Source organism: Cucumis sativus, chromosome 1, assembly GCF_000004075.3.
Source record: "Cucumis sativus cultivar 9930 chromosome 1, Cucumber_9930_V3, whole genome shotgun sequence".
Classification (NCBI taxonomy): domain Eukaryota; kingdom Viridiplantae; phylum Streptophyta; class Magnoliopsida; order Cucurbitales; family Cucurbitaceae; genus Cucumis; species Cucumis sativus.
In genome coordinates, this window is record NC_026655.2 from 2,512,057 (window position 1) to 2,529,098 (window position 17,042).

At 31.0% G+C, this 17,042-nt stretch overlaps 2 protein-coding genes across 3 annotated transcripts; one reads left to right on the top strand and one right to left on the bottom strand.

Annotated features, from left to right (window-relative positions):
• Positions 1-661: 661 nt before the first annotated feature.
• Positions 662-3,366, bottom strand: LOC101210340. Its single transcript, XM_004137498.3, has 2 exons — positions 2,136-3,366; positions 662-1,725 (listed from the first exon to the last, which is right to left on the bottom strand). Exons 1-2 carry the CDS (start codon positions 3,281-3,283, stop codon positions 867-869), a joined length of 2,007 nt encoding a protein of 668 aa, XP_004137546.1. The 5' UTR covers positions 3,284-3,366; the 3' UTR covers positions 662-866.
• A 9,658-nt stretch (positions 3,367-13,024) lies between these two features.
• LOC101210584 lies at positions 13,025-16,834 on the top strand. 2 transcript variants are annotated; one of them, XM_011650691.2, is made up of 4 exons: positions 13,025-13,167; positions 14,648-15,517; positions 16,068-16,235; positions 16,358-16,834. In XM_011650691.2, the coding sequence occupies exons 2-4, from the start codon at positions 14,657-14,659 to the stop codon at positions 16,625-16,627; spliced, it is 1,299 nt and encodes a 432-aa protein (XP_011648993.2). In that variant the 5' UTR covers positions 13,025-13,167; positions 14,648-14,656; the 3' UTR covers positions 16,628-16,834. The 2 variants fall into 2 exon arrangements, with proteins under 2 accessions (XP_011648993.2, XP_031736212.1); XM_031880352.1 differs by having other exon boundaries at positions 13,149-13,167; positions 14,622-15,517.
• The last annotated feature ends 208 nt before the right edge of the window (positions 16,835-17,042 follow it).

Here is a 17,042-nt window from a genome sequence, read left to right on the forward strand (position 1 = left end):
AGGAAGGAGAATAGATATAAAAGGGATTTGTTCTTTTTTAGAAAATGAGAAACTTATCAAACCGACCCTAAGTTGTCAACCAAAAAGAAATGCTACGTAAGATGTTGACTAGCACATGGTATTTTTTTTGTAACAGAGAAGACCACTTGGAGCTATTATCAAGACTATAGAAATGAGGAATTAAGAATGTATCTTCATTTGGGGTTTTCCATTCATCTTTTTTGGCAAAGAGTATAGAACTTCCCAAACGAATGAGAGGTTCCCAAGTGTGCAATATTATATTTCTTTTTGAGTTTCAAAATATTAAATTGCTTCAAGATCATTCTTTTAAGTATAACAAACGAGAGACGTAAGATTTGAACCCGACCTCAAAATGAAGACTGCATGTTAGTTACCGTTCCCCGTTAATAATTTGAAGATGCGTCATTGTACGAATGCTATTTTCTTCTCTTTTACAAAAATCCTTCACCCTCACTTTCTTTGCTATGAACTATGGTTATCAGCTACCGATAAAGCTTTTAAAAGCTCTAATACCAATTGTATCGTAGGGACATATTTGAAAGTGATTCTAAAAATCTGAAATTAAACAAGAAACTAATTTCTAAGTGATTAAAAGCATGCCCATTTTAAGATATCACTCCCACCACCACTACTACTAATGTAGAGCACAAAATTTGAACCATGATACGGGTCATTCATTTCTTAGTTCAAAGCATAGGATACAGCAACAGGAATAGAGTTGCTTTAATTATTCATATTCTATCAAATGCATCCAAAACTAATAAGTTTAAACTTAATAATGATTTAGGAAAAAGAAACAAAACATAACATATTTTTCTTGTCTTACCTGAATTGCTGTGTACTGCCTATGAGTTCCTGACCTGCTGCTGCTGTGTGCCATCTACTGGAAGCTGTCTAGAAGCATCGGATAGAGCGGCCGCGGCTGCCTGAGTCATAGTTTGGTACTGAGAAGCCATCGGCGTAGCTGGGATGTTCTGGGGTGGAGCATTAGTGTAGTCAAATCCATAATTAGCAGTGCCTGAGGGGGCAGGAGCGACAGCTAAAGATTGAGATGGATAGTTCATTTGGGGAAGACCCATGTATGGTTGTTGGAACTGATTGTGAGGAACTTGTAATAAGGGAGGAGGATTTGACGTCACCGCAGTTCTGTACACGTTAGCCGCCATTTCTGGCATAGCCGCGGTAACTTTCTGAGGATAGAGGGATGGTTGATTACTATCATTGTAAACGATTGAAGAAGAGACAATGGCGGGGCTAGCGGATGCTTGCCGGTTGGGTACAGCCAAGGGAGTTTCAGCAGGACTTGATTGGACTGACATATTGTAGGTTGGTTGAGTTTGTGTAATGGGCATTAGATAGACCGGATATTGCTGATCAATTGGATGATGAAGTTGCTGTTGGGATGGTGTTGGAGTGTAAATGGGATGATAATACTGTTGAACGGGGACATGCCCCGCTGCGGCTGCAGGGTGGTGGTGATGGATGTAATGGGTGGTCGCGTGGACGAATTGTTGTGGTTGCTTCTGATCTAATTGTGAAGTCAAGAGATAAGCAGGATCAAGGTGTTGAATTGGTACTTGTTGACTTGTTAGGAAACCATCACTTTCTGTAATGGGAGAGGCTTGAACTTGGTTCTCTCTCATAATTTGGTCATGAAAATATATGGGTTTGGACTGAGAATTTGCTGATGCTATGCTACTATCACTGTAACAAACACCAAGAACATTTTTTAATGAAGAGCCATTTCAAAACCGAACTAGCAAATAAATTTTCCAGTTGTAACTTGAAGATGGTCCTCGTATTTAGTTCTCAAATTTCAGAAAACGAATGTAAGAAGCATGTATTGATCTCCATGACCATTTGCCAGCAGGAACAAACAACTCCTAATTTTAAACATTAACACTGTGAAAGAACATGCTTTCAGATGAGGGGATTTCGTAATCATGGTGAAGGAGATGAAAACGACAACAATCATACGTGCTTCACAAGAGTAGCCAATAATATTCTTATGAACAAAGATTTTCTGAAAAAGCATTTGAACGAGCGAGCTAAATCGAGCAAGTGAAATCCATATTGAAGCTTAGTGAGAAATTTGGACAAGAGTTATACAATACCTGGCAACAGAATCCGGCGACGGTAGACCAAAACCACCGCTAACAACAGGACTGGCAACACCCCTGTTTTGCAAGGTTTGCAATGGCAATGGAGGCTTCCGAAACGCCACCGTACCGGCCTGTTCCGGTCTCTCGTCGTCGAGAAAGACCCGATTGGCGTTTTCATGATTTGAAATAACACCCAATGGAATAGTTGCTGCAGCAGCAGCCAACGCCGTAGGAATTGGAGGAACACCAAAATTCATCTGCCCAAACTGCTCTTCCAATCCCACCTTCGGATCTTGAACTCTACCCTCCGTCTCTTCCACCCGGACACGTATCGGCGGCAAATTGGACATTGATGGCACCGAAGAAGAGGAACCAAACGAAGAATCATTTTCCACAGCAGGAGAATCAGGAATCGATTGTACATCTTGAGCCGAACTACTATTCTTCACAACCTGTTTGTCAATATGCCCTAAAGAATCATGACCTTGATTTTCCAAATCATTACACGAATCACTCGTATGAACCGCGTCGAGATTCACCATACATTCCATAGTAGCCGAATCAGAAAGCCCTCTAGGAATCATCCCAGCAGAGTTATTTAAGGCATCAACAAACCACGTTTCGTGTTTAGCATCATCAAGCAACGAACCCATAGACGCCGCAGTTTCTGGCTTGATGAAGAAGAGAAACAAACGAATTCGTAAAGGTTTCAACGGCGAAGCCATAGTGATTCGGTCATATTCCTCAATCATATTCTCGAGATCTTCATCCGTCGCAATGGAAATAAGGGAATCGAGATCTTCGTGAGGGAGCTGGTACTTGAGGGTGAAAGGGCGGCCATTAAGGAGTGTTCGGGAGAGACGCATGCAGAGGTCAGAGAGTGAGGAATGGCGGTCGACGACGACAATACGAGTGTCGCCACCGACGTAGCAGAGGGACTTATCGTGAGGACGGGGGATAATGTGGCCGCCATAGCTGCACATGAGACGGAGCTTGGCGCCGGGAACTGGGGGGAGAGGGTCGTCCCAATCGGCATTGTGGGAACGGGGTGAGGATTCAATGGATTCTTGATAGTTGTTTTGATGGTGATGCTGCATGGAGTTGGGTGCATAGTTAGCAGCAGCGGCCGTTGTTGCACTGGCCGGAGGTGGTGGATCCATCTTAGTCAACTACTAATGAATTTCAATCTCTCTCAGATTGGGATCAAATACAAATACTTCACTTTAATTCCAAGATGGCTTTTCTTTTATTTATTTATTTATTTATTTAATAAATGCTATTAAATAAAGCTTTTAAAGTTTCCTGATTTTTTGTTTTTTTTGTTTTTTACTATAAAATATAAAATATAAAATATAAAGTATTTTATTTTATTATTTCTTACATTTCAAGATAGGTAAATTTGAGTAAAGTCAAGGCAAATAACAATATGGCTTCTTCATATAGAAGAATTAGCTTAGAGGTGAAAATCCTCTTAATTGCTTCCAATCAAAGAAATTTAGAAAAAAGCTAAGGTCAAATTTCCCATATTTAGTCCATCGTTTTTTTCTTCTTCCTTCTTAGGTTGTTTTAGAAACATCTAATTCATTTGGGTTTAGGCTTTTTAGATTTTAACACGTTGTTACCGTTAATTTTGTGTGTTTGATATGTTTTTAAACTTTACAATAAAGGTATTTGATGAACTAATTAACAACTTTAGGGCATATAGAATTGCAACAATGCCCTAATTGCAACCTATGTTTCCGTATAGAATTGCAACCTACCAACAATAGCAACTCAAACGAGCTCCAAATAGCTTTGTTAGGGTGAACTTCATTTCACCAAAATTGACTTAATTTTCTTTTTAAAAAAATCTATTTATAATGATTTTTTAAAAATGACTAGAGGAAATTTAATCATTTTAAAATCAATTTTGATTTAAATAACTTTATAATCACTCCCAAACATACCTTAACAGAGATAAAACAAAACCAAATCACCTAAGATAAGTGTAAAAATGACCTAAATAAAATCGTTAAGTAGCAAGAGTAGTTGTGTTGTTAAATGTGCAATTGCCTCCATAGAGTGTTGTTTGTTAACTTTCCATGCATTTTTTTTTCTCAAATAATTTATAATCATTTTTGCGTGTTTGGGTTAATTTGTATACATTTTGATTATTCTCACGTAAAGTTTTAGGCTTATTTTCATGATATTTTTTTTAATTTTAGTTATAATATAATAACTCCATTTTGATTATGTAATACCTTATATCATGAAAGTGTAGCCAACAATACAGTACATAATATCACATGGCTCACATTTATAGAAATTTTAATCGTGTTAACTAAGTGTTTGGTACAACCTTTACTATGTTAATCTATGATAAATTATATTATTGCATTTCTTTTTCATCAATATACGAGGATAGAAAAATGAAATAGAGTTATATAATCTCTATAATTTCGAGTTGGACAGTTTACACTTACCTCAACTAGTTAATCTCACGGTGCCTGATTCTACAACATTTGGTTATCAAGGAAATCTGTAAATTATTTTCTAGATAGGTGGCCACCATGGATCGAACACATAATTACTTTATACTATGCTGAAACTTTACAGTTAGAGTGCCTTTTTAATTGACGTTGTTTTATTATAGTTAGTGTTTTGTAATTAGTTTATATGAAATAAATTAACTAAATGGTTCTTTTAAAATAATATCATTATATTAATATAATAAGTTAATTAGATGGTCTAATTTTGTTTTAATTAGTTATTATTTTTTTTTATATATAAATTGAAAAGGAAATTGTTCTTAAATAGAATTGGATTTTATTTTTAAAATATTCTTAAATAAATCTATAAAATAAAAAAAATTGATAAGTTATTTATACTTTGTAAACAAACCCTAAATGATAAATGATAAAGTTAATTACATTTTGTAAATATTTCGTAAATGTTCTAATTTTGACAATTTTTCTAAAAAATACAGTCATCAAATAAATTTAAATTTGTTAGTGATGATTTCTATGTAAAGTAAGCTATATTAGCCATAAATTTACTAAAAAATATGACATCTATATTCTTAAGTAATTGTCTTAGACGACTAGCTATGTTTCCTCATATCAATTTCTGGCCGTGTAGTGTAGACGTCTTTTTCTATATAAAATCTCTTTCAACAAGAGAGGTTTGAAGTCACCACCTTGAAAAATATTTTTTTAGCATCTTTACAAATAAATCAGTACAAGAATGAGAATAAAGAAAATGAAAAAGGTACTATTTGGATTTCGATTTCCAACAAATGATGAAATTATCAAAAAAAAAAAAAAAAAGAAAGAAAGAAATAAGGTTGATTAACTATGAACTATAAATCATAGTATAAAGAGAAAAATTGAGAATTTTGAGGCATAGTTTAATAATGGGATTCATTGCATTTACAATTGTATTATTGTTATTATTGATTGTTCATTGAGTAAAGGAAGACATCATTCACATCTTTACCCTTTCTCTTTCGTGATTTCAACGTTGCTTTCCTTTCTGCTTTCCAACTTCCTCTTTTTATATATAATTTTCATTCACTTACTTTTTTTAAAAATCTCTATAGCTTTTCAACTTTATATTCATTAGTGTTTGTATTATCTATTAATTTTTCATATGTTGATTCAAATTTTGGGTAATGAAAATTACTCAAACAACAATCATAGATTCATATATGGAAACTCTCAAATGTATAAATATTAAGAAATTATAAGTTATTTTATATAAAATTTTGAATTCTATCGGTGATGATTAGACTTCTATCACTATAGCATATCAGTGACAAAATTTAAATCTTTTGCTATAGATTGTAAATATTTTGTAAAATTTGCTATTTTTAAAAATTATGTAATAATAATTATGTGTTGATAAGAAAATTGCTAACCTACGGTTCATTCTAATCCTAAGAGAATTAGAGTATGGATTTTACCTACAATTTTAACACATCAATTCATTAATCTAGAAAAAATTGTAAAAAATAACAAATTATCAAAATATTTACAACATATATAAAAAATTTCAGATTATTCTATCAATAAAAGACATTAATAGATATTGATATGCTTCTATCAGTAACATTGATATATAGTGATACAAGTCTATCAATTTCTATCACTAATAGGATTCAAAATTTTGCTAAATATATTATCAATTTTTTTTTATATTTGAAAATGTTCGGTAATAAGGTTGATACGAATTATTACAATAAGAAAACGAACTAAATGCATTAAAATAATTTACATATTTTAATGATACCGTTGTAATAATATATGGTTCGTTTCAATTAGTTAAATTTTATTTAAAAATTTGTGAAGTTAAAAAAGTGTGGAATATAATTTTTTTTTAATATAAAGAATATTCGCATTATGGTTAATGGGAGCATGTGTTTTCATATGATCATAAATGGCATTTTTGGTTATATTTAATCTTTGCAATCACATGATGTGTCATAGAAAATCACAATTAATACAAACTCCCATTTTGAATCTTACTTTGTTATATGCTAATTTTATTGAGTTTTCTAGAACAATATTTTGATTTCATACACATACAATTTCATTTTTTTTTCTTTTTATACTATCAATGATTTTTTAATTAATAAATTAGATTGACTTTACTTCCTAATTAGATTTGATCTATTATCTGTTGACAGTTGGGAAATGTTCTTCTTGTAAATGCCTTAAAAATTCCATGGGAAATCAGATTTAATTAGTTTTATCAATTTGAAAATTTTCAATCTAAGAAAACTTAGGTTAAAAGTATTTTTAAAAAAAAGGCAAATGATACTGATGACAATAATGTTTATTCTCAAAAAAGAAAGAAATAGAACGAGAGGAAAGTAGATCGTGTACTGATTGAGAGATGAGAGGCAACTAGAGACGGAAAACTGTCACTTTGGTTTCAAGGTCCTGGGTCTAGCTTTCATTTGATCCTTAAGTTTCAAAGTGTCGTTGTACATTGAATCTTTAAATGATTGTTTGAAGTGTGGAGTTGAATTTTGAAGTATGAAGTTCATATATACATTTATGCTTTGGTAAGGTTGACAACGTGGGGAAAGGGTCCCTACTCTTCATTGAACGTTCTGTGATATTTAAAATTGTAAGGTGAATTAATATGGGTGTGACCAACCAAGGTGAGATTTTTTAAGCTTGATAGTTGCTTTGTCGTAAAGCATGCACTAGTTTTAAGTTGGAATAATAATGAATTCAAATGCATGTTGATGTAAGAGGTGGATGGATTTGAGTAAATATCGTATACCTTCGCTATGGATGATATTCTGAAGGTATGGATCAAAAGTGCATTAATAGCTAGACAACATGGATGAAGCATTTTTAGAGACGGAGAGATGAGGAGACATATTGCACCCGAAAATACAAGTCAAGAGGAAGAGGATCAATAACTTTCGAATTGATATGCTTGAAGTTACACATGCATGATTGATTAAAATTCATTGCTCCAGATAGTCGTTAACGACCACGATAACTTTTAATTACTTTATTTCAACTTTTCTAGTTGAATGAAGTCTATTGTCTAAATTACTTTTTTTTTTCTTTTTCTAATAATTAAGTATATATGTTTGACGCAATATCATATTCATTGCTAAAGTCTTTTTATATATATATAAATAATCAAGTACATGCATTTAATCCAATATTGTCGACAAATTGAGGTTCATGTTGGCAAACAACGTAAGAAAAATATTTGAGTGCATTCTAAATTACACTTGTTTACTTTTTTTTTTTTTTTCATTCACTCTCACATTCATCGTTCCCTAAATATTTGATTTTTGTTTATACTATATGGTTGGTAGATGCATGAGCCCATAACACATCTTAATCAGTTACATATATAACAATATAATAGAACCAAAAGAAATAAAATTGAATGTGATTCATATTTTTATACAATATTATATAATACACCTGCACATAAAAAAGTAATTTATTTTACTAATAAACGTAAAATGTCGATCAATTATGAAATATAGTATATACTTAAAAGGTAGAAAAAAGAGAATATACAAGTAAACATATATATATATATATATATATATATATATTCTTGAAACATGCAACCGAAGCAAATATATATATTAGCACATTTGAGTGCAAAAAATTATCCATCTTTATATTTGGTAGAACAATAGATGATTGAACAACAAAGAACCCAAGGAGATTTTGGAGATGATATAACAACTAAGCTTATAACATTAACCCTAATATTAAACACACAAAACAAAGAATAAAAATGAAAGGATTTACCATTGTTGAGGAAACACAAACTTGTGGGCAAAACAAAGCATCATTGCTTCATAAGTAGCTATAAACCTCTTCAATGGCAATCCTAATTTTGCTTTTCCTTCCATTTTCTTCCATAACTCTACAAGATTATTACTGCTTCTTCTTCTTCCTCCAAGTATTATAGTTGGATTGGTCTTGATCTTCATCTTGCTTTGTTCATCAACTAATTCACCAATGTTTTCACTTCTCAGCCTTTCATATGATGATCTTCTTCTCCCCATTCCCATGCCTATATTATGCTTTTTGGGTCTCTACCTCAATAACTCTCTTCAAGTAAATGCCTCTTTTTCCTTTCTATGCTTTGGTTTTTCAAGAAAAATGAGAGAGAGAAATGCATCACATTAATTTTGTATTTAATGGCTAGCTAGAGTCTATAAGGAAAAAGTGCAAAGCAATAATGCTTTAGTGAATTTTTTTTATCATAATTAATGAGTGGTTATATCCATGCCAACTACCAAATTTAGTATCATTTATTCAATATAACATTAATAGAAAAATCAAACAAACAATTATATTGTATAACTTCTCTCGGTTGGATACGCTTTGATATGTTTATTATTTTTTAGTATAAGTGAACGTCAGTAGAATAGAATCAATATCCTTTTTGGTTCTCAACGTATATACATTTTTTTTTTATATATTTGTGAGTGTTCGAGTTAGTTTACATGCACACCTCGAATAATTTCATGAAACAATCTGTCTGACTTTACAATATTGTCAATTGAGCTAAGTTCTTATTGACTTAATAAGATAAATGTATATTGTGTTTGTTTAATAAGATATTCATTATCTAAAAGAGCTTTAAGATTATCTACCAGATCACTTATTGTAAAAATTTTAAGTCTAAGAAATGAACATAAATGAATAAAATATTTACAAGTAGTAATTATTTCATGTTTATTTTAATTAACTATATTAAGTATAAATTGATTGATATTTGATGTAATGTTAGTGATTGAAATTAAGTGTTTCAAAGTATAGAAAAAGTATTTATAAATACTCAAAATCAATCCAAACAAGCTCTTAACATTTTTTATATATAATGAATCATTAATTATACATTGTTTTTGACGCATTTTGAACTTTATATTGCCAGTGAGTTTTTCTATTTTTTTTCTTATTTATTATGAGTTTCATCTTTTACACAGTAAAATTTATAGTCAAATTTAATTATAAGAACAAAGACAGTTTGTGAAAACTTTTATTTTTCATTTTTCAAAAGTTTGGTTTTTGAGAATATATATATATAATATAAGTATGTTATTGGAGTAGTTTACTCAATTTTCAAAAATTAAATAATTATATATATTGTCTCACCTAATAATATTAAATGGACAAAACTTAATTTATACGATACAAAAATTAAATAAAATATGGAGTGTATATATAAAAGTAGTTGAAAAGTTCACCAACTTAGGGAGGATGGCATTTAAGAAGAAAGGATTTAGGCAGGAAATGCATAGCAGCTAGAAACCAGCTCTTCATGTTTGACAATTTGAGTATATTGGGGTTTAGTGTGGGCTCTTATTTTTTGAAAAAAATTCTAGCTATTACTGTCATTTTTATTGAATATTAATTATTTGATAAATCATAACTAAATAAGTTGTATTAATTTATTAAATATCTACGGTGTTAATCAACATCCTATACTAATTATTTCAATTAGTTTGACATATCTTTAGTGTCTTTATCACACACATTAAATCAAGTGAAAAAAGTACGAATAATGCATAATAGTAGTTATGTATACGAGGAGAATGTAAAAGGCTAAATGAAAACGTTCGGTGAAACTAGATATTCAAACATAGTTTACTCGTTCATTCCAAAGTAAAATACAATTATTATTATAATGGTAACAAAACATTAACAAAGCCAAACAGCTTTTACATATATCCTAATCTTTTTTCAATCACATTAATTACATAAATACATTTTTGATTAGCTTTCATAATGATATTAGGTTTTTTTAGCAAACCCTAAGACATATATCATGTGAAGCAATGAGTTTGGTTAAGCATAATATGAAAGAGACACATAACCCCCAATATGATTCTGTGAAGGATCATATTTGGAAACAATAGTCAAATTTTCTTTATTATTGATTTTGATAGAGCCTGGTTGTGGATAACATGTTGAGATGCCAACAACATATCTATCTTTTGGAAGAACATAATACGTACCCTTCCTCTTCCTAAGTGCAATATATTTCATTATTATTCACAAATGAATGAATGAACTAGTCGTTGTTTACTTCTAGAAATATGAAGATCAATGATTAGGGAGTCTAATTAACTCATCATGAAGTGTTGAACCAAGACCACCAATATGTAGATGAGCCATTCCCATATATGATATAACCACTACAGGGAGATCAGAACAGCCTCACCATTTTAGTAGCATTACATTCATCATTATCATCATCGCCAACCTTGTTTTCTTGAAGAGTAAGACTCTACACTATACTCCACCTATGCACAAAACCACAAAATAATAGCTGAGGATCACCCAGTTGATAATATGTAATATCTAGATAAAAGGTTAAAAACTAACGTAATTGCAATGGGTAGCACTTTAGTAATAATTATTAAATATATAACCACATTCTTTAAGACCAATTGAAAATGTATAAAAAATCTATTGATGATAGATATTCTATTATAGACAAACAACTAGGAGTGGTATAGACCTAACATATCACTAATACAACTCTTATAGTTATATCACCAATTTTTTGTGCACATTGGATCTGATTGTAATTTTAATCGTAAGTGGCTCTAAGACATAACTTTATTAGCTTCAAAAGGTACTACTATGTTATATTGTAGAAAAATTATCTAATTCATTTGTAGGATTTTTTCAGAAGTTTCCCTCAATATATTCCTTTCACTCAATGAACAAACAATATACTAATGCATATATTAGATTATGAGTTCTAAAAATATTATAAAAGCAGTAATACAAATGGTTGACCCAGTTGAATCAGTCTCAGATAAAATATACATAAATAACATTAGGAGGAATGACAAACTTATCATTCCAATCCACCACTTGTATATTTCACATACAATTAATTCCTTTCCACACCTTTTTCATAACCCTTCTCTCACTTTACTTTGTATTTGATCATAACAACATCTCAAACCTCCTTTATGATCATCATCTTTCAATTCATCGTATCTTTTGTAACATTATACATATGGCATTTAATTTACATTCAATGCAACCCATTCTATCCTTCAAACCTCTAGTATCAATGACATGAATATTAAGAACGCCCATTTGGAACTTCCTTTTCATTCCCAACTTCAATTCCCATATGGGTTTGGAAGAAAATTTGATGTTTTTTTTGTTGAATCTGCACCAATGTACCATAGAGAATTATGGATGGGCATGTTTTTGGCACACTCCATTGTTTTTTGGACTTGAGTGAAAGAGACATTGGTGTTTGGATCTTTTGCATCTTTTCGTTGGTAATACTTGTTGGGAATTAATATGTTTACTGTATTAGACATTGGTGTTGGGAGATTTCAATAACTTTCCACAACATAATCTTCCGACGCATTTTTTATGCGACCATAGATTGTTACATTACTTGTAGTGGGTCTATAGCTTTTTGATATCATATTAGGTAAATTAAACATGAGCAACTTATTTGATGAGCTATCAGAGAACGTCCATATATATTGTTTTAAAGAGTGTGAGATCTTATTTTTGTTTATCTCATATAAAACTTTCGCTTTAATAGTAGATTAAACATTACCTATCAACTCGATAGGTTTATGGTTAGGGGTCTTCATGCATCATGAGTTTGGTAGGCCTAAAGCACTGGTTAGACTCAGCCCAACCACTGAGTTGCAAGTTTATTCAACTTAGAACAAACCTTATTAAAATAATGAACCAAACCCCAAATCAAACCTATCAAACATTTGTTCAGATTTGTTTAAATTATTACTCGGGTTATTATTTAAATGTTTGTTTTTAATTAAATTATTACTTGTTTATTTGATCTGTAATTCAAGAGGATTTTTTCTTATGGAGTTTACAACAGTACTTGTTCAAGTTTTATGGTAAAGTTTGATGAAAATTTATAATTTAGGATGCAATTTGATACCAAATTAAGGGGTTAAAGTTGATTTTCTTTCAAGTCTTTATTTATTGCATCATCCAATGCCCATCTCAGTATTTTCGTAATCTAACCCAACAACCAATTCCAGAATTTCAAACTTGGCCAAAGCTCTATCCTCTATCACAGAGCCTGTTCCACTTAATGATCCACTCAATACTGAAAGGCAGGTTTAAGAATGATTCTCTCATAGTTAAAATCACTCCTTGAGTTTTGACAATTTCAAAAACTACTTTTAATCATTCAAAAAATAAATGTAGAATTAAATATTGAGATAATTTTGAGTAGTTAAAAATCTCTTCCAAAACATGCGTTCAGTGAGTAAGTAGTAAGTAGTAAGTAGTAAGAAGTAAGAGTAACGAACCCATCCCTTCGGGCCTTCTTTACCTATCCTATCACAGTCCAAATATTCCTAAAGTCGAATGTCCACATGCAAGTATATTCTAATACTATTAATTGATATTTCTTATGGTGGTGTGGTCGAGATTCACGTGGGATGCAAAATATTCCTTTTAGCTCGATTTAAGAAGAGTGAGTTCAATCAGAACTCACACCTATTAACATAAGCAAGGCAGCTACACATCCAACCTTCATTAATCTTCTCAAACATGTAAGTACTCTTTAATTTCCATATTTACTATTAAGCTTCCCAATCTTATTTAAATTCCCTCTAATTTCTTATGATTATTCTTTTTTTTTTTCTTCCTGTTATCACAATTACTGAATTATTTAAATTTAATCCACCTTAACGATCGAGTACTTTGATATTAACTTGGCCTCACCGTATCTAGACCTCTCTCCTTTAGTTTGTAAGCAAAGAAGCACAGTCAGATGCATCATAGATATGGTACCAATACCCCCAGATACTTCCTAGATGGTATTTGATATTCGACCTGCCTTTTTTTTTTTCTCTCTCAATACATGTGTCTCCTGGGATTTGTTGGACCTTTTAAGAGAAAGAAAGAAGAAAGAAAACTCATGTAATCTTCTCCAACCCAAAACTAAGTAGCCTATTGAAAAAGTCCACTGCACCAACCAAAAACTAAAGGAGAGAAAAGAAAATCAAACTCTAGAATCATTTAATCTACATCTTAAGTTTTGAGTCTTCACAGAGTCACGTTCAAAAGAAAAAGGAAAAAGGAACCCACTTGAATATGTATCTGTCTCCCAATTCTTTTAAAATTGGTGTGTTGTTGTATCATATTTATACTTCATAACTGATAGAAGTTTGGTTTCGTAAGGAACTTTGGTCTTTGCATCATGAACCCGATCATAGTATAGAGAAGAAAACGAAGTTTTGGGTTTGGAGTCAAAATACAAATAAACCAAGGAAAATTTTTGAAGTACAAATAATATTTTGTGTGGGTTTGAGGAATAATAATTAAGAATATAACAATATTTAAAAAAAATTGTAAATATAGCAAAACTATCGCTATAAACTTGTATCGTTGATAGAATTTGACAAATTTTACTATATTTATAAATCTTTTAAAATGATGTTATATACTTAATTATTTTGAATCTAATTGCTAAATTTGTTGCTATCCATTTGTTTTCCTAAATTTTCTCTCATCTATATAATATCAAAAATTACAAAGTCAAAATGAAAAAAAACCATCAAAATATATATACTAAGTGTATTAAGAGAGGAGGAGGAGAAGAAGTGTGGAAATCATAGTAATGATAATAGTAAGAAGAAATGTTGATGATAATTATAATAGTAATAATATATATTTAAAAATAATAATTTGTATGGAATAGAGTCGAGTCTACGTAATGTTGACCCATTTTACTAAAATAGTTTTGAAAGTATCCATTTTTCTCAAATTTCTTTAAAACCAACCCTTTTCAGATCTCACAATATTTGAAAGAACAGTAACTTACAATAATTTATACAATATATTTTGAACATAAAGAAAGATCACAAACAGATTCTACATCTTCCTCCTTTGACTTAATGTATGACTATGGCAACCACAGTATATAACTATCTTATTCTTGGGATTATTTGTTATTAAGAACTACTGTTTGCAGGTGAAAAATTCCTAACAAATATATTTTTAGACATTCCTCACTCTAATTTGCTGCAGAGTAAAATAATGTTGCTTCCTTTGGTACTTGTAATGATGACAATGATCTCATGCTTGGAAGCTGTTGGAACAAACAATAACAACAATCTCATGAATATGGTCATAAAAACTCAAACCTTTTTATCTCCATCATTCACCATGACACCTGGTTTAGTAATCGAGAAATTCTTCTACAATATCAACTTCCCAAAATCCCACATTGCCATAAAAAGCTTTCATGTTGAAGTTGTAGATGAATCAGGCAATCAAATCCCACTTCCACAAACTTACCTTCATCACTGGGTACTTGTGAGATATTACCAACACAAAAATGCAACAAACCCAACAATAAATACTAGCTATAACGAGCTTCAAGAACCAAACTTTATCATTGCTAGCAACAGTGGAGTCTGTGAACGGAACATTTTACCGGCCTACTACGCCATGGGATCCGAATCAAGAAAACTATCCACATTTCTTCCACACCCATATGGAATTGAAGTTGGGAATCCAAAAGAAATTCCCACAGATTATGAAGAGAGGTGGAGTCTCAATGTTCATGCCATTGATACAAGAGGAGCAGAGAACAAGTTGGGATGTATCGAGTGTCATTGCCATTTGTATAATATTACAAAAGATCGATCTGGAAGGCCATTAACGGAAGATTATAAAGGAGGTTTGAGATGTTGTTATGATAAAACAAAGTGTAGAGTGAATGTATTAAGTGATGGAGAAGATTTTCAAGAAAGGAATTTGTTTGTGAGATATAGAGTGAAGTGGGTGGATTGGAATGATTTTGTGATTCCTGTCAAAATTTATTTATTTGATGTTACTGATACTCCGAAGCCATTGTCAGACTCAACGGAAGCTTCTCAACAACATCATTGTCTGGTAAGTTAAACTCTATTAATTACTCCTTTTGATCACAAGTATTGTTTTAAATGCCTAAGATGTAATTAAATTTTGTGTTGGAATATACAACACAATAATAGATCTGATACTTGTGTTTGATTTATTAATTTTGTGTTAGAAAGTGAAAACTAACTGTAAGAGAAAAATTCATCACATTAAATCTAGCATTATTTAATATGAAAAGTGAAAACTAACTGTGTATATAAAGTATTGATTTCTATTCAGTTTGATGGGTTTTAAAATTTTCATTTTAAATAAAATCAAAGCATGCACAGCATCTCAACCAATCATAATAGAAAAATGATTTAGTTATGTATCTAATAGGGCTGTCTAAACTTTAAAATTGGAGTGTGTTATCGTTATTTGTATCCAATATCAATATAGTTGCTGTATTTTCTGTCTAATAATATGTATGTCCTTTGGACTTATAAATTATTATTTTTATATATAGTTTCATAGATGATGTTCTACATATATATATATATATAACCATTTATATTGTTTTCTTGTATGTATATATAATATATAGATTGAGTATGATGTAGAAGCAGAGTTTTGCTCCCTCAAAAATAAGCTTGATGATGATAAATGTAATGCTGTGAAAAAGTCGAAGGTAATGTTTCCATCAAGTGGGTATCTCATCTATGGAGTGGCTCACCAACACATTGGTGCAACTGGTGCAACATTTTACGGACAGGTAATATTAACCAATTATTATGTTTATATATTTGCTTTTGCATTCATTACCATAATTCGTTTCTAACTAGTTTTTTGTTTTTGAAAATGGAGCTTAAATAATTAGCTTTATGTTGTTATCAGGATGGAAGAGTTTTATGCTCTTCATCTCCAATTCATGGGAAAGAAAATGAGGAAGGATATGTGATTGGAATGACAACTTGTTATCCAAAGCCAGGTTCAATCAAGATCAACAAAGGAGAAATGGTAACTTTTGTATCCAATTATAGTTCCACACTGACCCACAGAGGAGTTATGGGTATCTTTCACATTATTGTTGCTGACAGAATATTCAAACCATCATCGACACTTTCGGAAGAAGTTGGCAATAACAACACCATCGTCATGTTATGATCTAAAAGCTTAGTTTGTACTGTTGTAGCTTTTTGAATAAGTGATCTATAGTATGAAGTAAATTAGTATTTGGTAAATCTACAGTTTTTAGATATTAAAAAGTGGACGTTTTACAACTGTTTACTATATATATAAATACTAGCTAGATTATAGATTATTGTATTTTGCTTAGAGTTCTATCAAAAAAACTAACCAGGCCTTTCAGAAGAAGATGTCTCATTCTATCAAATATGTTTAAACTAAATAAATTTACTATTTGAATTATTATATAAAGATATAAGGTTAAGAAACAGTCATATATCAATCACTAAATACATATAAGGTGCAAACATATTTTTCCTAACACAACATATGATGCATAAATTGTAGAGTAAATATAGAGTTTTTTGGTTGTTGCATCTCTTCTATTATCCAA